The 27271-nt window shown below is 38.0% G+C and overlaps 1 protein-coding gene across 2 annotated transcripts; it reads right to left on the minus strand.

The window, feature by feature from the left end:
• Positions 1 to 1644: 1644 nt before the first annotated feature.
• LOC139644032 (uncharacterized) lies at positions 1645 to 24008 on the minus strand. Of its 2 annotated transcripts, XM_071519392.1 has the most exons (25): positions 23964 to 24008; positions 23661 to 23790; positions 22320 to 22487; positions 22010 to 22147; positions 20189 to 20340; positions 19781 to 19884; positions 19495 to 19684; positions 18717 to 18848; positions 18350 to 18493; positions 17681 to 17816; positions 16563 to 16713; positions 16106 to 16242; positions 15746 to 15857; positions 14952 to 15015; positions 13494 to 13697; positions 13141 to 13286; positions 12743 to 12861; positions 11691 to 11815; positions 11433 to 11530; positions 10425 to 10561; positions 9714 to 9838; positions 9359 to 9504; positions 8193 to 8295; positions 7945 to 8078; positions 1645 to 3900 (listed from the first exon to the last, which is right to left on the minus strand). In XM_071519392.1, the coding sequence occupies exons 2-25, from the start codon at positions 23788 to 23790 to the stop codon at positions 3774 to 3776; spliced, it is 3222 nt and encodes a 1073-aa protein (XP_071375493.1). In that variant the 5' UTR covers positions 23964 to 24008; the 3' UTR covers positions 1645 to 3773. The 2 variants fall into 2 exon arrangements, with proteins under 2 accessions (XP_071375493.1, XP_071375494.1); XM_071519393.1 differs by lacking the exon at positions 22320 to 22487.
• Between the last annotated feature and the right edge of the window lie 3263 nt (positions 24009 to 27271).

Here is a 27271-nt window from a genome sequence, read left to right on the forward strand (position 1 = left end):
TTGAAAGAGAACTTTAGGTTAAGAAATTAACCCCAGTTCTCTGAAACATAAGTGAGGTATCTCACCAGACCACCCTCCTTGCCTGGAGCGAGGAAGAGGTGTGCTTGCTTAGACTGAAGGGAGTACGTTGCGTCAGGCAACAGCTTTTATAGCAGGAGGAAGCAGATGTCATGTCTGTCTGCCAGTCAAGACTGGCGTAGTGTAAAATAGCTTCTGAGGGACAGCCGGGGAGCATGTCCCATAGTGAGATACCTCACTCATGTTTCAGAGAACCGGGGTTAATTTCTTAACCTAAAGTTCTCAAGGCAAGCAAGTGTGACACACTTTACGGCCTGAATGCCCGGACTTGTCTTGTCACCATAGCAACTAACCCATAGTCGCCATTTTATGGTGTACCAGCCAAATTATCAAAGCAAAGCCATCTTTGAGACTTTCTCTAAGATATTTGAAAAAGCAGTAGAGCCGTCTCCATTTATTGCACTGTTTGGTGTGCCCCCGGTGGACACCCCTCTTAGTAGGTGGGAGATTAGCATGTTGGCCTTCTGCTCTCTCCTGGCCAGGAGACTGATATTGTTTAAATGGAAAGACCCTATTCCACCGACATATAGTCATTGGATCAGGGAAGTCATGTACCATCTTAAATTGGAGAAGATTAGATATACTGTCAGTGGGTCTACTGGGACATTCCATACTATTTGGCAGCCTTTCTTATCCTTTGTTGAGGATATGGAGGCTGACAGCATGATAATGTAACCAATTTTTCTGTCATTTCATTCTATTTGTGTTATTTATTTTCCTTTTGTGGATGTCTGGCTATGTATAGTGTTTATATGTGTTTGTCTGATATTTGGGGGGTGGTGGGTGGGGGATTCGATTAAGTTTCTTTTTCTTTTTCTGTTGGACCTGTTTGGATCTATGATATAATGTGGAAAATTAAATAAAAAGACCCTGATCAAAAAAAAATGTATCAAAGCAAAGGAAGGTTCTATCCATTGAAGTTGTGTGGTGTTTAGACAAGGAAGTGTGGGCTACTTTCAGGTATTCCAGAGCATTAGGATGGGATAGCCTGTAATGTGATGAATGAGATGTATGTCTTTCTTAGAACTTACTGTATTCTGGTTTTTAAAAGCATTAATATTTAATATCAGCCCTGATAGGCCAGTGCTTGCATGTGCATGTTATATGTGTGGGCATGAGTGTCACTGGGTGTGCTGAGGGCGTGCATGGGTGGGTGGGTGACATTAGATTGCGAGTGAGTGTAAATTACTGTATTATTATTATTAGATTTAACCTTTTTTTAACCAGGACTTTTTCAGGACACAAGATATCTTATTACCTGTCCTACTGGAGAAGTCCTTCACTACCTCTGTATTAAGAACTTTATGAGAAGCAGATCTAATATTAACACCGGTGTCAGTAAATCTGATGTGTATTTATCACAGAACTTGAATGGTTAGATCTGTCTTTGCTTGTGTTCGCCAGGTTAAGTAAAAATAAGACTTCCTAGCTTGGCCACTAGAATAAAAAGACTTCCGGCCATACCCTTCAGAATAAAAGCCCCATATTGATGAAGTATTTCAACGTTTGTTGGAAACAAAGAGGAAGGTAAACTTGGTAAATGAAAATGCAATTTATTTTTGATTGATTTGGTTGATTTAGCAAAATATCCTTCACACACACACACCTCTCCACCCATCAATTTTACGCACCTTTATTTTGAAGATTGATTTACTTCCGGTCTTACTCTGTCTTTCTGATTGGTCCTTAAGTTACAAATTTAGCTGATTAATTATAGAATAATAACATGCTAAGCGCTACTCAATGTGGTGCAACGCTAAATGACAACTAAGCTCACTGTTTTGGCTCCCAAAATATTTTACCAAATACAAACTGTGCCAAATTTGAAGCATTGGATAGGGAACAATATGACAACATGAAAAAAATATATATATATTTTGACCAATCAAAAGTAAAAAGCAAGAATCAACGGCAAAAACAAGCAAGAGAAAAATCATAATATGGACCACCAGTGGTGACATCAAGGCAAAAAGGAGATTGCTCTCACTAACCAGAATTATGCTTCTTTGATCAAGTAAGATTTGAATAAGATGAATAAACTGATATGGATATGCTTCCATAGGTTTATATGCAGGTCAAACTCCTGGAATGTAATGCACCACAGAGTAATTTTAAAATAGGCTATAGGCTATAACACACACTGTATCCATGAACCCACCTTCTGCATGTCACTATGCATGTCAAAATGATAATAAAAAAATAAAAAAAAGATATTCTAATCACCATTACACAGCATGATCATTTATAACAGATACTGAGAATGATTGTAAAAGCAAGCTAATCTATATGTCAACTACAAAATCGTGAAACTGATTAATGATGGTTCTGCAGGATTACACAGATAAGAGTAAGTTACAGAGTAAGATTACAGTTTGTGGTATGCTATATCAGTGAAGTCCAAGAAAATTTACTGCCTTGGCATCATCTAAGGATCAAATACCCTAAGCAGTACTGACTATAATCCTTTAAGTAATCAGATTACAAAAACAAAGATAATTGCAATGAGCCGAATTGAGATACATTTGGAAAAGTACAGTATGGATCTGTTTACAGTTACATCATGAAGAATGATTAATATGAACAGATTTATATCACAATATTGAGTATAAACAGGGCAGTATAAAGCATCTACTGAACAGCTTTTTATGGGGCTGAGTAGGCGTGAAAGTAGGCTACTTAAGATTATCTGACCTTATATGGTGCAGCTCTTGTTTTTGTGATGAAAGTTGAGAGTTTCTTTCACTGCAGCACCACACCACTGACAAGTTGAGTGCAACGGTCAAATTTGGTGGCATGTTACAGTTAGTCATTAAGCTTAAGTAGAAATAAACACAAATACATAGAAGTTCTAACCCATATGTGCTTGATGTGCATGATACCACCAATCTTGTAAATTAACTGGAAGTATGTGATAATTAAGTATGTAATAATAACAGCCCCACATTCCACCAATGGCTGAGGGAACTTGGAAATGTGATTTATATGAAAGGCCTTCGATATAAACTTGCCAATAGGGAAAATGTCTTCCTGGATATCTGGAAACCACTCCTCGACAAATGGTTGACATCCCAGCAGAAGTGAACTGATTCATATACCTAATGTGCTTGATACGATGTGATAAGGTCCTATTCATGCTGTAGCCTATTATATTCACATATCCTCACATATATTCACTGTTGTTGCCAATGCTAGTTTTTGTTTCGCTTTTCTTTTCTTTTTTTCTCTCTAATTCCTGAATAACATTCACCAATCAATTATGTATCTTTTTCCTTTTTCCTTTTTTGTTTGCTGCTTGTTCTATTATAACTATATATATTTCTTAATCCTTGTAATTTGTTTTAACTGGACATTTCTTTATCCTGCCTCTGTGTTTTTCTCAGAGTGCTGCCATTGTAATGTATACACTACCTGTCCTTAAAAAACCTAATAAACAGACTTATAAAAAAAAAAAAAAAATGTAAAAATAAAGTAAGTGAAAGATTATATGTACATTTCTGTAATGACAAACAAGTAATTGTGTCATATGTCATATGTAATGTTATAAACCAAACATATCATAAAATCAATAACATGTACTTGCAGTGTTTGTTTTGGATTAAGAAGAAAACACAGTAGCTGACAATTATTTTTCCATTTCCATTGACAAATTTCTCTGAACTGATGTAAATGTCACAGCTTTGCCTCCATATTTTGTTCTACACAGCGGTTTCCTGAATTTGATTAGAACGGTGTTCTTTCACCATTCTCTTCATGTCGCGGTCTGCTTTAAGGTCAGTTCTTCTGAGCAATTGCTCTTTGCCAATGATTGGATCATGTTTCCATCTGCAAAAGAGTGTTCAATTACTGTGAAAATGCATGAAAAAGCAGCTGATGAGAACCTTGTTGGACTTTTTCAGGATCATTGTGATTGACCAGAAAGAAAGGCTCCCTACTGTGTCAGCAACAGGACAATTGTGACTGGAACTTAAAGTTTACTGCACTGAATTTGACTGTACTGAATTTGACTGTGTAGTCATTACGGGTGATTTTAATGTACACATAGATAATGTCATTGACAAAAATGCCAAAGAACTTTCAGCCATACTTGACACGTTTGATCTGTCTCAACATGTGAAAGGGCCGACCCATACTAGAGGACACACTCTAGATCTGGTTATTACTAAGGGTGTTAACATTTCAAATGTCACTGTGCTTGATGTTGCTCTATCAGATCATTTCTGTGTATTCTTTGATCTGTCTATTACACCAAAAATCAACATTAGATCTGAAACTGTTAAAAAAAGGTACATTAGAAGCCTTCAAATCTGAAACTGCCCCAGCTTCAAATCATGTTGATGATCTACTGAATACCTTCAATTCTAAAATTACAAATGTAATTGATGCCATTGCTCCTGCTAAGGTTAAAATGATTGCTAATAAGCAAAAGGCACCATGGAGAAACACTCATTCTGTAAGGGCACAGAAAAGGGAGTGCCGGAAAGCAGAGCGAAAATGGCGTAAATCAAGCCTCCAGATTCACTTTGAAATCTATAAAGAAAAATTACATATTTACAGTCTGAACTTGAAAAGCGCTAGGCAATCATTTTTCGCTGAGATCATCAACAAGAACAGTAACAATTCACGCATCTTATTTGCTACCGTTGACAGGTTAACTAACCCTCCAGTTCCAATATCCCCAGAACTAGTTTCTACCAGCAAATGTAGCGAGTTTGCATCCTTTTTTAATGACAAGATTCAAGGCATCAGACATGCGATTAACTCCTCAATGCCAAACAAAAAAGCATCATCACTGCAGTCTCCCAGATGTAACTTGGTAGGTATGACACAATTTAATCCCATTGATGATAAAACACTCAAAGAAACTGTGTCAAATCTCAAATCATCCACCTGTTGCCTTGATGTTTTACCCACTAGCTTCCTTAAAACAGTTTTGAGCAGCCTGGCAAAAGAACTAATACTTGTAGTTAACAATTCTCTCCAATCTGGCATTTTTCCAACGGCTTTGAAAACTGCAGTCATTAAGCCGCTCCTAAAGAAGAGCAGTCTTGATGCAACTGTACTGGATAACTATCGACCGATATCAAACTTATCGTTTTTAGGTAAAGTTATTGAAAAAGTTGTTCACCAACAACTTAGTAACTTTTTAATGCTGAACAATTGCTTCGATAACTTTCAATCAGGATTTCGGCCCCATCACAGCACTGAGACTGCACTCATAAAGGTACTAAATGACATTCGCCTGAACAATGACTCAGGTAAAGTCTCTGTTTTAGTACTGTTGGATCTTAGTGCTGCCTTTGACACTGTGGACCATACAATTCTATTACAAAGATTAGAAAACTGGGTGGGACTCTCTGGAACTGTCCTTAAGTGGTTCAAGTCATATCTTCATGACAGAAAGTACTTTGTCTCCATTGGAAACTGTGTGTCCGAGCAGATGGCCATGACCTGCGGGGTTCCACAGGGGTCCATTTTGGGACCTCTCCTGTTCAATCTCTATATGCTTCCGTTAGGCCAAATCCTACAAAATAATAAAGTAGCCTACCATAATTATGCAGATGACACGCAAATCTACATATCACTTTCACCAGGTGACTATGGACCTGTTGAAACTCTGTGTCACTGCGTCGAACAAATCAATGACTGGATGCGGCAAAATTTTCTCCAACTAAACAGAGATAAGACCGAGATAATTGTCTTTGGAGCACAGAAAGAAAGACAGAATGTCTGCTCTCACCTTGACTCCCTGTCCCTCATAACTAAGAGTCAAGCCAGAAATCTTGGCGTTATCCTGGACTCAGATTTAAATTTCAATAGCCACATCAAATCGGTAACTTCGTCAGCTTACTACCATCTAAAAAATATTGCAAGAGTCAGAGGACTAATGTCCAAACAAGACCTAGAAAGGCTTACCCACGCCTTTATTTCCAGTAGATTGGATTACTGCAATGGTCTGTTCACAGGGCTTTCAAAAAAAGCTCTTCGGCAACTCCAACTTATTCAGAACGCCGCTGCCAGGGTCCTGACGAAAACTAAGAAATACGACCACATTACACCAGTTCTAAAATCCTTACACTGGCTACCAGTCACTCAGAGAATTGATTTCAAAATCTTGCTGCTTGTCTACAAATCACTCTGTGGCTCTGGGCCCAAATACATCTCTGACATGCTTGTGCCATATGAACCTTCTAGGAACCTTAGGACATCTGGGGCTGGCCTACTGGCTGTCCCAAGAGTTAGAACAAAACACGGTGAAGCAGCGTTTTGTTATCATGCAACACAGACCTGGAATAACCTCCCAGATGATATTAGACAGGCCCCGACTCTGACCGCTTTTAAGTCAAAACTAAAAACTTTCTTATTTTACATTGCCTACTCTACCCTGTAATGGCTAAAAACGTATCTTTTCAGCTCAGCTTTTAAATAACCTTAATTTTAACTCTTTCTGTTCAGGATCCCAACAGAGCTGACACGGGCAAGTACGAATTTTCATTCGTCTTGTCCAGGTAATGCTTACTTGCTCATGAGTGAACACTATATGTGGGGGGGACAGAGCTTTACCCTGTATGATTCTCATCCATCTCTGGATGGTGAGGTTTTTGACCAAGAGGAGAATCTGTGATTCTCGTCTGCCTTAGGCAGTGAGATCTGACGTAAATATCAGATCAAGAGTAGAATCAGGAAGGACAGGGGAAAAGAAAATTACAGAAAAACATATGGGTTCACTCACAATGTGCATCTAAAAGTGGAAGTATTTGTTGTATTTGCTGTGTTCTTTCATCTTTCTATCTCATTTGATTTGAACTGCACTAGTTTACTTTTTAAGTCTTTTATCTTTTGTATCTCTTGTCTGTATTTTTGCACTTTTTACCTTTACTGTATTTTTATCACCCTGTAAAGCACTTTGAATTGCCCCAGTGTATGAAATGTGCTATACAAATAAAGCTGCCTTGCCTTGCCTTGCCTTAAGGCTGGCGTTTTTTAATGCATTGCTTACCGTCAACAAATCCTATGAAAATAACAAAATCAACAATGCGTTTGCTCTACTCCCATTACTTTCTGACTTCCCACGTACCGTTTTTAGCAGTCAACCCGAAGTAATTGGCTCCAATTGTAAGCTAAAAACCTTGAAATACAGCTCACAAAGACATAGTTTCAATTTTAAAAATCGCTACAGTAACTGTTACCACGAAAAGTCAAGTAGTTATTACCAAATCAAATTCAAATGGGAACAAATTCTTCATTACGCCGGGGACTATTTTCGGTGCTACGGAACTACTTTCCTGAGATCGCAAAGTGTTTACAGCCGGCTTATTAAGTTGTTTGAGGAAAAAGTCGGCTGGCCCAGTGCATCGTGATGATGAAATGTGTTGCCCAGAGCAACGGCATGGCTCTTTGACGTGTTTTTAATCGGTTTTTTTTAATACAATGGAGTTCTATGGTTGCTGGGACATGGCTTCATTGGGCACCGGCTACATGGACGAGACATGCTGGCAAAACAAAATCATTGCTGATTTTGTTATTTTCATAGGATTTGTTGACGGTAAGGAATGCATTAAAAAACACCAGCCTTATCCTTTAACTTGTCATACCTGGTTGTATGCATGTTTTAATAGAGGCCCTCTGACTGAAATGTTGAACACACAGTAAAAAATGCAGAGGTGACATTTTTGTGATGAAGGCCTCTTTCTTTACATGGGATTTGAGATGTACACAAAAGACATCAAAAGATGGGGCCCCTGCCGTGTTGCTTATAAACAGACAACAGTAAGCCAATTATAATATGTTGTTAACTATTGCGACTGTATGGCAATAACTCACTTTTTGTCAACAATAATACATTAATAATAAATCATAAAAACTCACCTTTTGAGGTGTTCCTCAATGGCCTTTCGCTCATACACTCTTCCATATTTTGTTTTCACGGGGTCAACGAACATCCTCTTGGTGAGTGGGCAAATTAGATGTGGGGGTACATGTTGTGGCACAGGCACCAATTTCTTTCAATAAAAAGAGAAGACAATAAACATTAACATATTCTGTTAATGTAAAAGCAAAAGGTAAGCAAAAGGTAATCCACATTACAACACCACAAAGCAGAATAGTTAGTTCACCTTCTCCATGTCATCCAGTGTGTTCCCTGCAGTCTCCTCTGTATGTTTCTTGGCATCTTGTTCGTACTTCTCACGGCTGGTCATGAATTCCTCAGCCAAAATGCTTCCAGAGAAAAAGATGCGTATTTAACTCCTTCATTTGGTTAGCAAATATAAGGTAATATTTTGTCTATAAAGGCATGTCTTCCAGGTTTGTATCATCGTCAAGTGTCCAGACAGACTGACCACCAGGAGGCCCTCTACAAAAAGCTGCTCATCACAGAAAGCTTTTTGCCCTGTAGTGCTTTCAAAATCTGGTGGTGACTGGACACCAAAACTTCAGCTTCAATTTCATACCTCTCTCTCTCAGAGGTATGGAGGTAATCACAATCACATAACTTAAGTATAATTAGGTTGTTTAGAACACATATATCATTAAGGCATAGTGAAACTGTGTTTATCAAACAGTTGGCCGAAGAAGCAGAAAAGGCAAGCTTCTGGCTTTGGCTCAGAAGGAAGGATCAAAGGTGGGGACCAAACTAAGGCCTCCTAAGGCCAGTTGCAGCGGGTGGCAAGGAGACGTCCCTGTCACTGACTGTGTTTTCACTGGTTAGGATGAAACAGGATAACCCTGCAGTCATCAAAATCAAAATAAATTTTGAACCAGTTGCATATGACTCTCCATTTCGTCTTGTGCTCTCATCATGAGTAATCAAAAGAAAATTCTTTTTTTCTTAGTGCAGCAGTTAGTTGCTGCATTTCCCCATGTTAGCTGGCCAGTTTTAGTTATCCAAATAGTCTCATTCTCGCAAGATAGTGTTGATGAACACATTCAAAATCACACATTCAAAGTCACCCATCCAAACACACTTTGGGCAGAGCGTGAATTTTCTAGTAGATCCACCTCTTCATTTTTTAAGAGTGATTCTTCAAGCAATCATAGTGTCAATGATAATAACAGCTGATGTCACTAATATAATGTTGCTATTATAATTAAATCCTAATAATACATCAACGCCACGTTTCCATCATACATGACAAACATTAGGAACAGAATGAATTTAGCAAATGGGTCACCAAAAATGTGAGCATTAAGGAATATCTATTGGTCAAAATGCTTGTTGGCTATGGTGTCCACCTGCATTGCCTCAATATGTGACATATTCATGATTGTGTTTAAATCTAACCTGTCCAGTGGATCCTCAGGCTCAGGGATGATGAGCAGTCCATATATGGCATCTAGGATCTCTCTCATGGTGATGTGGGCGTTGTAGTTACGGTCAAATATGTTGTGGCAGATGCGGCCAACACTGTTGACATTGCAGTGGTACACCTTTGTTCATGTTAAGAAAATGACCCTTCACTTGTACATTGTTTACAATAATTTAAATTCTTGTCATATGATACTATATTGTTAGAGAGGAAGCAATATTTCTGCAATAACACTTGCAATATAAGAAACATTCTCAATGTATGTGTAGATGTCTATAAATAGTGTACAGCAACAAAACGTTTTCAATTTTTCATTTGTTAGTAGGATACATGTGTGACAAAGCGGACAAGTGGCGGTTTCACTGGGTAGTCAGGACCAAACTGGCAGTACAGCTCAAAGACTCCTTTCTCATACGGCGTGTCAGGAGGGCCTTGCATGAGAATCTTCCAGAATGCTGAAAAGTTTAGAAATGAGATACAACAGTTGATTGCTGAATATTGGAGTTAGCTTCTTATCTGATCCAAGATTGCTTTAACCCATTTGACTGTACACAAGTCATTTGATGTTTGAAAAGATCTCATATTTCTGAGATAATTATCTCAGAATTATTATTATAATTCCAAGAAAAGACCTTATATTTTTGAGAAAAGAAGTCAGAATTCTGAGATAATGATCTCAATAAATTCACAGAGATGATGATGTGTGCTTCTGTATTTCACAGAAGGCCAACATGAGACAGCTATTTAATTTAATCCAGTTTTATTTCTGTCTTGGTTTCAGACATTGGAAGATACTAGCGTCTTTGATTAATATAGATGGCACTGTCATTAGTTTGTTAACTTTGTGCAGGCACCTTAACCCACTCTGCTCTGCTTGACATTGGATGTGTTACGCTGGCCAGAATAAGCAGAAAATAGCCATAGCCTTAGCCAAATTTAGAACAAAAATCAAATACATTTGAAATCAGTAAAGAAATTCTAAAGCCAAAACCATCAGAACAGGAATTATACCAAAGTTACATGAGAGAACATGCCACTTACTGAAGTCTGATTCTGACGGAAAGACATTGAAGAAGGGATGTGGGTCACAATGCAGGCTCTTCAGCTCTGCCAGAATACGTTTTTCCCTCTCCATGAAATGCCCGTTCTTAGACTCCCGAATCTTCTTTTTCAGAGCACTGTTTTGAAAGATTAGTGGTTCAAATGTAATGTAAAAAATTTTAAATACTGCATATTTTGCCAATAAGAACAGTGTAGTCTAAACTGTCGTCAGCATAGACCAGCAACTACTAGTATTTCAACCACAAAGTCAGCCTAACTGATTTATTTTATTAATGAAAAAGGCTCAAACAATGCTGCTATAACGTTTTGACTAGGGTTCTCTGATCACAGCATCTAAAGAACAGGCTGTAAAACCTGCCATGGCATTTTGTTTTATTTGTAAATTTTATATATTCATTTAATTGTTCAGTGGTGTTTGTTTTATGAATTAATTCTTCATTTAAAGGCTTAATGTATTGAGTTTCCCCTACTATTGAATAGGTGGGGTAGGTCACCTTGCCTTAAAGAGTTGCGAACCCTAAAAGAATTTAATTAGCATGAGCTTTAGTGTCCCATGATGATCTAAATGCTGTTTCAGAGGCTTTTTCACCCTGACAGGAATACAATTCTGGAAAACATTCGATACTTTTTAAAATTTTTAGGGATGAAAATGGTCAAATATAAAGCCCCCAAGACCCCATGAAATGGCATCTTTACTTCAAGGGCTATCTGTCCATCAAATTTCAGCCACATCCATTTGTAACAAACAGACAGACGAAGGTGAATACATGACCTGTGATCTTTTTTCAAATATAACTTTTGTTTGAAACCGCTATTTTATCCATACATTCTCTCTCTTAAAATTGCTTTCAGTAGAGTCAACAATCACGACCTCTGTGCTTGACAAATCAGATGAAACATGACTGTACTCCAACAAATTGGTCCTCAATGGGTAACTTGAAGGGATTTCTTGTCAGCCTTTATAGGATGGTTGGTTCTATCACTTACCTCTCTGTCGCTGTCACTTTATTGTTTAACTCGCTTGGCAGGGAAGTCTCTGGAGATTTATCATACCCATGAGTGGCAAACATGCCTGTTAAAATACGCTGTAAAATGACAATCAACATTGAATGAGTGCATCATTACAATGTGCAAAATTGGCATATGTGTTTTTGAAAGCATAACTATTTACACTGATTGCTGTAATGTGGTCTCATTTTCAGAACACTTCAACAGCATGGTGGGCAATGATCCACTGTAACTAACCTCACTTGTGATGGAAGATGGGTCAAGTTTTTTCTTGGGTTTCCTCATCTCCAAAGAAAGAACAGTCTCAATCTCAAAGAGCTTCAGACCATCTTTGCTCGTCTCTGGCTTGAAACAGCAACCCCCTAAAAGCAGTATTACATTTAAGCAATGAGCCATGAGAGGCTGTGCTTTATAGTGACTTTTGAACAGCTAAGAACAAGTTCAAGCGAATGTTGCCATGAATTTACATCTTTTGAAGCCATATCTAAAAACTCACATCAGGAGAGCATTCACGACAGTTGTTCCCTCTAAGCTGTGTGGCTAATAATTTATATTTACCAAATAATATCTTATCAGTCATCGATTTTCTTAGTCCACAGAATTTTTGTTGATATAAGCAGGTTTTGAATTTTTGTTGGCAAATATTAGATGCAGGACTTCCCATAGGTTGCAATTTAGTGAACTGACACTCTCTCAGCCTATAACTTCAGTTTTATGAATAAACCCTCATGTTTTTTTTGTAAACAATTTTGCATTACCACTCTCAAACACCCCAAACATATTCCAGACAACCTGGAAGGGTGTCTACTATCTTCTAAAAATCTATTTTAAAAGTTGCTACATGAAGCATTTTTTATTTTTATGTTTTCAAGAATTAATTGTGGCACCTTGGTATAATTACCATAAACAAATGAGACAAAAGTCAAGATGAGTGCCTCTATCTCATCCCAGGGGTATTGTTAGTGCTAGTGTTTTTCACAGTTAAAGGGGAACACCAGCCATAGAAGAGACACTGCTGCCTGCTCAAGCTCACGCATTCATCAAGAACGCACTGCAAACTCACTAGGTGGCCATGTCATCACTGTGTAAAGCCATAGCCTTGCAATGGGAGAATGGAGTATAGAACTGCAACAACATTTGTGATCTAAATAAACATTCTGTCGCAATCTTAATCAGGCAGTATGTGTGGCAGTGTCTCTTCTATTATCTTATATTACCCTCTTCTGGTTTCCCGTTAAGACCACATTTCCCATAAATCCAGTTGTTCCTGTTGCAAAGAGGTCTCATACCTGTTGCATTGCTGATTCCGTGCAGCATATTGTTCTCCACTTTTCCAACAAGGATTGCATCCACAATGATGTTCGATTTAATCAGGTTGACTGCAACAGTAACTGGCTTTGCTGAGGAACTATGGACAAAGATTCAGATATGACCTCATTTCCCCCAAAAAAACATCACAATCTGCAGTTCTTTCACATTTTCAAGCATCATATAAAACGTACTACACAAGAACATGATATTAATGGATGGCAAACTCAATGTTCCTCAATGTTTTCCTCAGTTAAAAAAAAATAAATCACAGAAAACTGTCCATTTCTTGCTAGCAAATAGATTGGATAACTGATTAAGCCAAGCAAATATAAAATACATAACACCATAGCTAACTAGCATAGAAAAGGAAATTTACCAAACGTCATTTCCATCTGTGAGACATATGATACGAAGTCTACAATCCGGGAACCTCATCTTGACTCGTTCCAACTCAGACACTCCATGTTGCAGGGCATCATACAACGCAGTACCTCCTCCTGCCTCAAGATTGCGTACGTGTTCCTGTAAATGTAAATCATAACTGGCACTCTACAGTACATCTACATTCATGTGCATTACTGTATTAAGGTTCAGAAGCACATTATACCATATGTAAAGTACCTTATCTGAACCCTCATTTGCTCAGGCTCCTCAGGATGTGTAGGACAGATCTAGTCTGACACACTAAATGTTTATGAATACATTATAGATGGGCCGATGTAAATTTACCTTGAACTTTTCCAGAGTTTCTGTAAATGTGTGGAGAGTTTTCACTGTGGAGTGAAACTTCACAAGGCCAATCACGTGATGAAAATCATAAGCCATGCTCCGTGTTGCAAAGTTGTCAAAGAGCTCTTTTACTGCATTGATCTTCTTTATTTCCACACTTCCATAGCACTCCTCATTCATGGAGGAGCTTGAATCCATCAACACCTGATGAAAGTGAGGTCAAGAATAACCATACAATTTAGTTGTTTTCTTTTTTGCTGACTTTTTTTTTTTAATTTGAAGTTCAAATGAAGCATGTACGTCATTTACTACAGAACTTGACTGAGCTCTCTTGCTCTTTTTAACAACACACAGCTTCACGCTCATACAGACACTCACAGTCACACCAACGTTTTCTATTGTCTTCTACCACCAGTCAAGACCTCACTTCTCTAACCTTTAAACTACCACTCCGCCAATACAGAAGAAATCACTGTAACCAACAGAATTTCAGATTCCATTAATGCAAATGGATTAGGAGGTGGGGGTAACTCTGATATTTCATCATCATTCACAAAAACAAAAAAAACAAGATTTATTAGACTCTGCCTTTATTGGACACATTCATTTGCTAAACTACCTAAAATTTTACTTTAAAGTTATTTCTTAAGTTCAATAAATTACCCAAAATATCAAGTCAACCCTACACCATTTGAATGCTCTACTAATTAGCTAACTAGTGGATTTGATTGAAGTAGTCATCATGGTGTTAGCTACCAAAAAGTTGGTGTCCTGCATTCCCTTTACATGAAATAGTTAGCCAGCTAGCATCAGGCGGTTTAACCCAAATTAAACATAGCAATTATGTCATTCATTATTTTACCTCATCTTCAGTTTAACAGTCTTCTTAAGATATATACCCTAGTTGTTACAGCCAAAACAAAGCATATTTAAATACATAGGATTTCATAGAATATTCATATGAATGACACAACGTGACAGGGTGCTATCTTTTTTGTTAACCAACTCTGCAATGAACATTTCAATAACAAAAAATAAATATAGAAATATATCATTTTAAATGAATAAAATTTCAAGACTGAATGCTTGTTTTCCCCCTCAAATGTGTGTGACTTGGACTTCACGTTTTCATGATAAGCTATTATTTGAGAATTTGTGTATTGGCCAGAACCACTCCCTGTATAGGCCACGCACTTTAAAGTGTGATATTTTCTCAATTCTCCATGATACATGTTTCACACATGGCTAAACTTCTTAAATTCTGCTTAAATTCTCAGTAATTTAGACATTCCCCTTTATTCGGCATTAAGTAAAACTACTCCAGGGACAGCAACTCTAAACTAATGAAGACCGGACCAGATTAATGAAGCAAAGCAAAAATGTAATATTCTCTTTGCCCATCCAGTCTCCTTTAAAAGAAATGAAGCAGCAGCAAGGGACAGACAATGTAAACATTACCAGTATTGCCTCTTTTGGAGTCCTGCTTGTGAAAAATGTATGGTCATCCCTATGGTCGCCAGTTCTGTGGAAAAGTTGAAAATTTAATAATCAACAAAATTATACTGAAAGTCTTAAGATGGCACATATGTAAAAACAAATACATTAGCTGGAGCATCCTGGTGGCTCTATCAATGTGCATACCATGGTTCATAAATTGCTGCCACATGTCTCTGTCCTCACATTTTTGTGTATTTCCTATGTACTGTATTTAAAAAATATTATACTAAAGAAGGGTTGATTGCCACTCTAGCTTGTGAAACTATGGACAGCAAAGAGAAATACTTGAGATCACAAAATAAGATCTATTTTAAAGGCCAATGTTAGCGGTAATAAAAATAAACATTCCTTTTACATAGTGGACCTTATTCTTTAGCATAACCTTTAGAAAAAGTGGAAGATCACATTTATCTGACTGCAGTCATATCCTCCTTAATTCATTCATTAAAATCTTAAAAAAAAAAAATGATAGCCTACAACATTTTTATAACAAAGTGAGATCTTTACTTTTTAGTTTAACTGTCAATTCATATAGGAAAGAGGAGAAAGCAAAAACTTTGAATGAATGGATTCAAATCCACAACATTGTAGTAGTTTGATAGATTGTGTAAATTACGGCTTGCAGATCCACTAAATTGCTTTGTCTGTGCTTCTAATGCAAAGCAGGGGGTGTTATTGGCCCAACCACAAATGCCAAAAACAATCCAGCTTTTTCATTATTATCTCTTGATTGCCTGTCAAGGTACGGTACTCACTGGGCTGCCAATATGTTCAGATCCACTGTTTCTTCTTTGCCAGCGATACAATCGTACACTTTGATCATGTCAGGGTGTGCTTTATCTTTACTCAGACAAACACCAAGGTTGTCTGCCAAAGAGAGGAATACATATTAATAAACAGCAATTTACATTACACTCCACCCTACAAACCTAATAAATAATAACAATAGATATAATTTGATATAATTATGAGATCCTATTGTCCTTGTACCAGTGTAATGTATGTATGTGATTATGCAATCTGTTAATCTGTCCCTGCACCAATGTCACCAAGACAGATTGCTGTACATTTATTTCACTTGTAATAGTCACTCAGATTCTGATTTAATGAAGTACCTTCACTCAGGAGAACAAGGCATGTCTCAGCCATCCCTACTGCCTTCAAAGCTAGTGGTGGAGTCACAGCAAGATGAGGGAATTCTTTCAAGCCTTCAACCATACTTCCAAAAGTCTTCTCAATATTTATCTGAAAGCTGTATTTTAATTATAAGGGTTACTGAAAATAACAAATCAACGCAACATGGGAAAAAAAAGTGAAGGAACACTTTTGAATGTCATAGATACCCAGCAAATTAACCTTAAGTACTTTTTTTTAGTCGTGTATTGGTGTATCTAAGCATCATTTTGGTATTTCTGTTGGCTTAGTTGTAGACACAAGCATATCACACTGTTACAATTGGATCAATTGCAAAATATAAGCAATTAATCATTATGGACAGCCAGCAAGGCTAACAACCATACCAGCTCCTCTAAATAGCCATTAGCAAAAAATCATGAATTTGATGATACATACTTCTGACCAGTGACACTGCCATGAGAAATCCAAACAGGATATGTTTTGATGGATGGAGGCAGACTGAGCAAAATTTTCTCAATATCTCTGTCTCTCGCAAGTGATGTTTCTCGCAGAGTCTTTTCAGTGCAGTTTGGAATGTTCTCTCCATCTTAACAAAAGAAAAGGAAATTAAATAATATAATGACAACAATAACATATAATCCCTAGCTGACAAAATACAGAGGAGACAAAAAGAATATCACATTTTGAATTGAAAGGAGATTTGATCATTAAGTTCAATGGACTTCCTTTACACCTCGCATTAAAATATTTCACAAGTAAGCACTTGACCGAATTAATAACAATTTGGGTGAGGCTTTCCTTGCATTTGCCAGGCAGTTGCTTAAATTGCAAGCCACTGTAGCAGGAGTTTGCACGAGAGAAACTCAGGTAAAAACATGGCAGGTGCATTTTTTTTTTTATTTTGGCGACACCTTTGGTGATATGCGGTCATTGTTGTGGTGTTTTTCCACTGCACTTCCCAGAAATCACTTCGCAGTCAGTGTGGCCAGTGATATGTTTTTCTGTGGATTTTGTGATTAAATTCGAATTATGCTAAAGGCGAGGTAGAGCGTGTGCCGTTAGGGCTAAGTCCTTGTTACAGCAGCATGGGATCCGCAAGTAAACTTCCAGGAACTTCTGTCTTCCAACCTCTGTGTTCTTTTGTTTTGGAATTGTACTTCAACCGTTAGATATTATGTTACAAGCATCAGGGAGGACACAAGAATGAACAACATCACAAATTGAGAAAGACCTGCTTAGTCTACTGATGTCTCTATTCCAGGTTGAAAAGTTGAATACATTTTTCAAGGAAAGACCTGTTAGACACCGGGTATTTAGAACAGCAAATGTAAAGCTTTCATGAACTGGAAATTGGTTAAATCACTCTTGCGTTGTATCAATCTGGGATATAGAGTAGCAAAACAGATATTTATATGAAAATGTTCTGAGGCAGTATTTGTTCTGAACTGATTCATACTCTGGGAGTGTTTCCACACTTCGCTAACAGTATGGCAAGGGTGAACAGACTAATTTATTTTGTCAGTGAGTCTTGGAAGCAGACATTTTAGTTTTACCTTTGATTTTCTGGACAACACGTGCTCTTTCAACGGCACCTGGTATTCCAGGTACTTTGACTGGATCACAGAAACGGCTGCCTTCCTCTGATGTCAGAACCATTGGTGCATAGCTCTCATGTTCTGATGTCTCTTTCTGGCAAAACAAAACAAGACAGAAATACATGGGGCCAGTGGGCAGTAACACTTTACTGGGAATCTGGCCTATAACACATTTGTAAAGGTTGAATATAAAGTTCATAATAATTATATGGTATGCTCATGAATACTGCTTCATGCTTACGTACACAGTTTAATACCGATGCAATTTGAGAGTAAGTAAATGGTGAGTCAATATAGATGAAATTAAATAACACGTCGTCATAGCTATTTCCATTCTAACTGGATATTGAGGTGCTCTCAGTATTTCATTAGTCTGGGTTTCAGTGAAGTGTTTTAGTGTCACATGATGGTCTAAATGCTGTTTCAGAGGCTTTCCCACCCTGACAAGAACACAATTCTAGGGTAAACACTAAACCCTTGTCATTTGAGGCATTAAAATGGTAAAATTTTAACATACTGAATATCAGCAAAAAAACAAAACAAAATACTGCCAATCAGCAACTTTAGTCTAAAAATATCTGTATTGTTTCAAAAGCCCATATCAGTCAAACACTAATATCAATATACCTCTGCTTCCGACATGAGATATGCCCAGCAATATGTTGAATTCTCAAAGACATCGAGGTCCTCAATGCTTTTTTCCCCTCGTTGCTCTCCAAGTCGTGGCAAAAGCTCTCTGAAGAGTTTGTACAAGCCTTCAATGATTGCTATCTACAGGACAAGAACAAAAACGTATATTGTCTGAGAGCCACTCATGAAAGCAGAGGACCACTGTAAATGCATGATGATTCAGTTTTAAAAAATCGGTTGATATAAAATACATCAATAAAATATATCATTAATCATATGTAATGTAGTACCTGAGAGCACTCAGTGCAAAATATACAATGCAACAGATGACAAAGGCAAAATTATACCACTTCATATAGTTTACCTTCTGATTCTTGGTTCCAATTTCATTCCTGCAGAGTAACTGATACAAACTTTGGGCCAGAGGGTTACATCCAGTTAGTTTCCGTATGTATGCAATCACTTTCTTGAATCCAGACCCTGAATTTCTCATTTTCTAGAAGAAAAAACACATCAATTTTTTTTAAACCTCAGGGGAAAGGCCACTAATTAAAGTGCAGGACAATTGTGACATGAATATTTTTAAGACATATTATATAAACCAGAACAAACACTCATATGGTCAGTTGTCACATGTAGTCTAGTACCTACGAACACTACATGGCAAAATATAAAACATCTTACATTAAAAATATAGCAAGAGTACTAAGGTAAGGGTTAAAGGTTTGCAATAAATAAACTTATAAGATCTTGACTATTCAGGGACACCAGTTTGTTCAGAGAAAGCAAGAGGGAGAAGAGTAGATCGATTCAATTGCTTTGAAAAAAAAATACACAACAAAAATGATAATGAGTGAACCTTTGTGACGCCACAAAGTTACGGAAGTCCAAACAGCTCGTTTAGAGGCTCGGTTTTCTAATATGGATTGTGTGGATTTAGTTGGCGACCGTTCGTTTTGATACTTTCACAATGTTTAGATAGCACATCCAACTCCTTTATAATCAAAGAGGCAAGGGAAATCCTGTTTTACACAATATAGTGAGAAGCGTTAGGCCAGACAGCAAAAAAAGAAGGAAATGATGAAGTGAAGGGTTAATAATATATATAAGAAATAGATAATATAGCATGAAACACTGCTTACAACTGCATAAAGTGAAGACAGGAAAACACTAAGTCCTTTTTGGGTTTGTTGAACTGAGGGCACAACATCATTAATGAAGAATGCCTTAGTGTCTGGAATCTCATCCGCAAAGGTCGACAAAGAGAAGTTCACTGTTGACTCCTCAGAGATTCCACAACTTTGCAATGTGTCACCACTGCCATGTTCGCCTCTGCAAATATATAGATAATAAAACATTGCACATAAGAAAACAGAATTGGTACTGTATGACAAATCAAATAAAAGATAAAAGATAATTCTGAATTACATGTAATGAAGAACATGTGCTGGGATTCCACTTTCATTTGCAAGCTTGAGTCTCAGATCAGTTATTGTGTCGCTTCCCAAGTCCACCTTCAGCTCAAAGTCTCCCTATATAAAATATAAAAAATAAATAAATAAAAGTTAAGTTACGACTTAATTTTACCTAAAACTGAAATCCTGTAGTGTTTCCTCTATTGCCATTAGTAGGGACACCTTGTTAACACAATAATTGATTTCAGTGATTATTAGCTGGGAAATGTCGTCCCATGACTGCAAATATGAAACATGCATGCTCCTAGGTTACTGAGTTCGGTTCTTAATTAGAGCCATACATCATACATATTCAGCCTATTGTCCAGTGACATCCATGTAATAGTTTCTAATTTATTATGACTTAAATACTTGAACTCACCCTGAGCATGATGTGACATCGAATGGTATCCTCCCCAGAGTTTTCAGCAACGTCTCGCTTTGGCATTTGAGGAGCTTGTTTCAGGTTCTCCTTTGGTGTAAATATGGCATAGAGTTCAGCTCCATTTTCAATATGTCTGTCTTTTAAAGACCCTGTAGGGGGAAACAAAGTAAAATGAACTAGTACATTTTGTGCTACTATAGCAAAACAAATGGATATTTGTTTCAAACAATTACTATGTATAGTTACTGTAAGGCTGTTGGGCATCAATGGAAATTAAAACATTTTTTGTAGCTACAACTCATTGAAAAAGGTTGATCTTTGGTAGGGGTAAGTTGAGCCCTATTGGGGTACAATGTGCCACTCCTCCATACCTTAGTACAGAACAAAATGTACTCCTAATATTTTATGACATAATATAACTTGTTTTATTTCAACAAAGTTTCAGGTTACAGCAAAGATTACACAACATAAAACCTTTTCTGTCCTCCTCAGTCCTTTCACTAGACTCTAGAGTCTTACGACATGCAGGAGCAGACAATCTGTCTCTACTTCCTCTACTATTTTTCCTGTCTCTTCTGAGAATCAGAATGTGTGTGTCTGTGTGCCTGTGTGTGTGCGTGTTCGTGTGTACAGAGTGAGTGTGTGTGTGTGTGTGTGTGTGTGTGTGTGTGTGTGTGTGTGTGTGTGTCTGCGTGCATGCGTGCCTACTGTAGTTGTTTCTATTAAAGAGAGGTTGAGAATTTCGTCAGATGGTGTGATACCAATTATTTAAACATTGGCATAACATTGGTAAAACCAAAGAATCAGTGTCTGATTTTAGGAAGTTTTAATCGAGGGACAACAAGTGGAGATTGTCCAGCCATACATATACCTGGGTGTACATCTGGAAAGTAAACTGAACTGGAAAAAAAATACTAATGCCATCTTTAAGAAGGTCCAGTCCAGATAATTCTTTCTAAGGAAACTTAGGTCATTTGATGTTTAAGTAGGAAACTTCTATATATCTTGATAGAAATACGATTAACAAACTGGTTAAAAAGGCAGGCTCCATAATTGGCTTGATTCCAGAGTCCTTAGAGGTTACTCTAGAAACCAGAACCAGGAATAAGTTGCAGACTATACTGCAATATGACAGCCATCCTTTTGATGGAATTTTTGATGGTTTTAGAAGTACGGTTGGTCAGTGACCGACTAGAAATGCCCAGTAGTTCCACTGATGATTTAAGTGATTTACGAGGTCAATGTGTTCCTGTAGCTGCCAAATTTTTTTATGATAATTTGTAGTTACGCACCTCCTGGCTAGTCTAGTCTAGTCTAGTTTATTTATATAGCCCTTTATCACGGTCACGTCTCAAAGGGCTTTACATACCATCACGTCATATACCACTACATCACATATACATATATACACATCATATACATCCTAGACTAGGTCATATACCTCATATACATCGTTAATGGATGATTATGTTTTGATGCATCTCAGTTTTTATGAGGTTCGGGGCTTTTTATATTTTGCTGATGTGACTACATGCTTTTTGTACTGATGTAATGATATCAATTTATATAAATGCACCAGTTTGAGTAGCTTTTTAGGTAATCATGTATTTGGATGTTTTGTTATTGTTGTTGTCTCCTGATCAAGTTTCCCCCTTGGGGATAAATAAAGTTCATCATCATCATCATCATCATCATCAGGACAGCACATACTACATCACTGTTGTACCCACAATCATGGTAAAGAACGCTGTCTCAAGTATTATTGCAAGATTCATTTCAAGCAGCCTCCATTGTAAAGGTGTTTGGATCAGTTCTTACATGTGTTGAAGAAGGGATCATCTGTCAAGGGCATCCCATCCACTGTGTAGAGACAGACACCTGTAGAATTGTCAACATTTTCCAGGTGACAGATCCTCAACATCAGATCTTCAACTGTGTTTTGTGCAGGATCCATATCTGCAAGATCAAAATAACCTAATGTTAATAACTGCAATGTTTAATAGGGGATTCCCTGCTGTATCGCAGACAAACAAAAATACTTAAGGGTAAACTGCCCATATATGTAACCAACACTTCAGTGGCTTGTCAATGTTCAGCTATTGATCAAAAAATAGGCTGGTTCACTTACCTCTGATATATTTAGGTCCAGGACACTGGGGGTATGTGTACTGCAGACTAAATGACTCCATTGATTTTTGCACAGGCGTTACAGTTTGAACTCGGGGCCCTGGAGCTCTGAGTCTTCGGATGATGTTTTTCATCGTAGCAAAACGATTCTTTTCCACCTGACTTAAACCTGTTTGGAAAAATGTTTTAATTCAAAATTTTAACAGAGCAATTAAGTCCTGCTCTATTCAACTTTGTATGAAGTTTATACTATGGACATTTAACTCAAAATATTTATTTTTGATTTACTTTGAATTATTTCTTGAAATATCCCTGATAGTTTTGAATACATTATTTTTAACATAATAAAGTCATATGCCAAACATGTGGAGCACACATCACTAGTTGATGTTGAGACCATGCCTTAGTATAAGAAACAAATGTAGTATATTCAAAATGTTCTGGGTTCTACCATCTTTCAGACTGAGTCTATTACTAAATTATTATTATTATTATTATTTTATATTATTATTCGTTTTGGAGAAGAACTCATATTTTTACCCATTTTAAGGCCAATTTTAGGTCACTAAAAGGTTTTGTCATGGTCCTTGCAAATAATTTGAAAGGTAATTATTAGCTGAAGGTTTACAGATTATCACTTTTTGTTAAAATCAAGAAAGCTAGCAGTAATTGTTTTACGCTGTTGACTAGTCTCAGTACTTTTATGATCAAAAATATACTGTACTCAAGTAAAACTACCAATAAATGCTCCAAATTACTCAAGTCAAGGTTCAGACCTGTGAAAGACAACACTAGTTGTAGTTTTAGTTATTTTTCACTAGGTGGCAGCAATACATATATATATATGTGTGTGTGTATATATAGTTTTTTTTTTTTACAGTCTATGGTTTTGAATTGAAGTCAGACTAAGTCAAGAAGTTTCCTGATCAACCAGTTTTTTTTCACAAAGCAAAACTTAGAACTTATAGCATTATAACTCTGTAATGCTGTAAACCTGTTTCCTTGTGCTTGATGTTGTTGGGCATATTGATTGCTGTAGGAAATCCTTTATCTGCTTTTCTTTAGTTGCTTTCTGTTATTTAGGCCTACTGGGCCATGGCATGTCTCCAACAAGTCCTCCAAACCATACGACCTTGGCAACTCATGTCATCATCTGTGAATCTATGGCATCACACTTGGTGGATGTCCTTTACAGTTGTTTCAGTAAACTACAGTTCAATTTTGAAATTTTACATTCTTATGTATTGATAACTTCATTTTCATGTTTAACGACATGGAAAACTTAAAATGCAATTTAAGGCTTGTAAGTCCGTTCACATTGATCCATATTCAACAATCTTACCCATGTTGTTTAAATCTTCATCTGTTACCCCATCTATGAAATCTCTCTCATCTCTCACACCCAGTTGAAGAAACTGGTTGTAGTAAGATTCCAGTCTATGTTGCTCAAGAAGGTTGAAGATTGCACCCATCTAAACAAAACATAAAAATATTCCAACTGTTATCCCTTACTTGTCACATATGGTAATAGGTAAGTAAGAACAGGAACGAACTGAGAAATGCACAATTACGATATAATTATTTATATTATCCTAATAGCCTACTTTAGTGCTAGTTAAGAAACTGTTTCTAAGTACAAACTTACCTTGACGTGTAGTCAAAGATCACGCAACAGTTGTGCCGTTTTAGTTTCTGTTTCCAACATTTATTGTCATTGCAGGGTGTGGCTGGTTGAAAATGAAACTCAAAGACTCAAACGATTTAAGCCTGCAAGTCTAACATTTTGGATAAAGACAGCAACGGAAAGTTTTAACAAAGTTTCACTTTGACTCTACTGGCACTGTATGGAAGCCTAGGCTATTACAGATAGTAAATCTGATGCGTGTTTATAGATTAAAAACAAGACTTTTCAGTGTTCCAGAGCATTAGGATGGAATTACTTTTTTTTTTTAAAGTATCAGTGGGATTCTTGCGCGTGCATGTTGTATCGGCTACGTGGGCAAGTGTGTCACTGGGTGTGCTGAGGGCGTGCATGGATGAGTGCGTGTGGGTGACATTAGATTGTGTGAGTGTAAATAAGGCTACTGTATTATTATTATTATTTGATTAAACCTTTTTGTTTTTAACCACGTAAGTCCCGTTGAGATTAAAACCTCTTCTTCGGACACGACTCATATAGTCCTTCACCACCACTGCATTAAAAACTTTATGGGAAGCAGATCTTAACACTCGCTATACGTGGTCAGCATTATAACGGAACTGTAGAAAAACATGAAAAGACAAATTCGGACCAAGCTCATACAATTGAACATAATGAACAGATTCCATTGGACATCATCCAAATTATACAAAGAGCTGTCCAAAAGTTCAAGACTTTTGGCGCATTATACATGAATGTTTAGAAACTATACCGGACTGCGGCTCTTGTCTGGGCGACGTCCTGTCCTATCTTTCTTTATTAATGCCATTAAAAAACTCTTTCAGTGGAGACACGGCCAAGACGGTAGCTACACAGAAAGTGGCAGATGGTCAAGACACATAACAAAAATAAAGATACAATATAGCTAACATAAAGTGTTCAATAGGCTACAGTACTGTATTGTAAACTGAATTGTAAACAACCTTCCTTCTCATTTGAGCTAGCATTTAAGCAAAAAAGCTAGCATTTAAGGAAAAAACAACAACAACCTCAAAACCCCTCAGTTAATGTCTAACAGAAATGTCCTAAACAACTTGCAATCTACAAAAAGAAAACTCTGAGCACTGTCATCCTCACTGTCATAATTTCCTGTTACCCAACCAGGCTGTCCGCCTGCAGCAGCCCCAGCTGTCTGGTCAAAGGCTGGCCTCTACTGGACACTCTCGGTACTGCAGGAGGGACTGGTTGCAAATACGTGTTAGGAAGCTGTGGTCCTGTTTGTTTGCCGCCTATTTGCTGACTTGTGGCGCCCCCAAGCGGCCCTTTGATGATGGTGAAGGACTGTCCATCTGTCTGAATGAACGCTGGCTGGCTAAATGTGGCCTTCTGTTGCGTACCATTGGTCAGTGGATGATGTGGAGTGACACTGGGAGTGTGATCTGCCACAGACTGACAACCTGGACTCTGTTGTTGTGTAACATCCTTCCCAAGATGACCAGTATTATTTCTATTAATGCCAGTGATTGTCTTCCTACTGCCATTTTGTGTCCGTCGTCCACCAGTTGCTGGCACTGAGTGCCTTTTACTGTTACTATCATTGTCATTGTCATTGTGCGTAAGCGGTCCCCCAGTTTCTGACATGAATGAATGCTTTATCATAACATTAGAAACAAAACTCTCAGAAAAACTGTTCCTTCTGCCATTTTTTGCCTGTATTTCCCCTGTCACTGACACTGAACTACCTCCACAGGTACTGTTCCATCGGCCATTTTGTGTCTTTGGTCTCCCGGTCGCTGACACACAACGGTTATTACTGTTGCTGCAGTAACTGCGCTCGTAACTGTCTGCATCACGGAGAGGGAGGATGAGAGCAGGGACGGGTGAGGGGGTATCGTTGGTGGTTCTCAACCTCCGGACTAGGAGAGGGCTGCTTTTTCTCTCTGTCTGTGGTGAGAGAACACACTCGCTGCTCAGGCTGAGACTCCTGCGATGTGCCGGACGGATGAGTGAGTTTCTTTTAGTCTCAGTTTGAATACTAGGGCTAGAACTCGGGGTCCTACAGTGGAAGCAAGCACGCTCTTTCTCCTGACAAGGGACGCCGTGGTAATCACTTTTAGTCATCAGCTGGTCACTGCCATGTCCTGGAAGTGAAGCATCCGGCCCCTCAGTGGTGATCCTGCGGGAGCCGGGTGTTTGTGTCATGCTCGGTTCAGATGAGGCTCGTGTGCTACCATGCTGACCTTGAGTCCTGGCCAGTGGAGAGGTACGGATTGGTCTGATTGATGCAGAGGTTTTAGTCAGGGGAGCGCCGACTGGTGGGCTGGGGTCAGTGTGGGACAGAGGAGGAGGCGGATGTGGTCTATGGACTGATATAGGGGTTAAAGGTTGCCGAGTCTTATCTAAAGCCATTTGTCCTGCTGACAATCTGGAGAAGAAGAAGAAGAATCAGAATCACTTTCATGTGTTACATGTGATCAGGAACATTATAGTGAAACAGCTATTTTAGATGCTAATAGAGCATCCAGTACGAGTAACAACAAAACATACTCACCTGGATCTGTTCTTTAAGTCTTCCATGAAGGGAGGGTGGGGGGGAGGACTGGGGAGCTCTAAGTCCATCTGGATAGCTCTTCTCTGCTCTCTCAGCTCTGCACGCACACACACACACACAATTTGAAAACACCTTCAAATATTATAACTATCTGAGGTGTGTTTGAAGTATGCTGCCAGATACTGAAGAGCCCTAAAAGCCAAATTATCACTTACAATATAAGATAAAGAAACAACTACTCATTTTCAAGCCTTCAAAATGTTCTCAATTGCTGTTTTACCCAGACTCCTCTCTAGTCCAAATGTTTTAAAATTATTTTCCATGCCATTGACCTCCAAAATAGATGTGCATTTGGCCAGGAACCTCAATCTCCAACTATTTTGCCATTCATAGATTTGTTTCAGTGCAGAATGGCAGAGACTTTTACCAGCTAATGGAGGAGAGGGTGAAACCCACAATCAGCATTCCCATTTTATCAATAAATGTACTCATTGTGCTAATGAAACATAAGAGACAGACATATTAAATGACAGCGAGCCAGCAGATGGCAGCAGAGAGTCAAAGTGTTGGTATTTGGGCTCACCTGCGACTGTAGGGTCTGTTTTATCAACCTCACCCGGACTCCTGTGCTTTTGTTGAATATTCTCCTACAAAACACACACACACACACACACACACACGCAAACACAAAGAGCACACACAAAGTACACCACAAGGAAGAGAGAGAGAAAGAGCGTATATGTTAACTATTCAGGTTATCCGC

Source organism: Centroberyx affinis, unplaced genomic scaffold (assembly GCF_046629955.1).
Source record: "Centroberyx affinis isolate AG114_WGS23_722 - 3 ecotype Tasmania unplaced genomic scaffold, CSIRO-AGI_Caff_v1 ptg000693l_1, whole genome shotgun sequence".
NCBI lineage: Eukaryota > Metazoa > Chordata > Actinopteri > Beryciformes > Berycidae > Centroberyx > Centroberyx affinis.

What these genes read in the sequence shown, in the direction of transcription:
- LOC139644032 (XM_071519392.1), bottom strand. Translation starts at nt 23,790, where the DNA reads ATGGGTGCAATCTTCAACCTTCTTGAGCAACATAGACTGGAATCTTAC. An exon ending in TTGGAACCAAGAATCAGAAG is followed by an intron (nt 18,494 to 18,716) that starts GTAAACTATATG and finishes CTTGTCCTGTAG; the next exon opens with ATAGCAATCATTGAAGGCTT. An exon ending in CTGAACATATTGGCAGCCCA is followed by an intron (nt 15,016 to 15,745) that starts GTGAGTACCGTA and finishes ACTTTTCCACAG; the next exon opens with AACTGGCGACCATAGGGATG.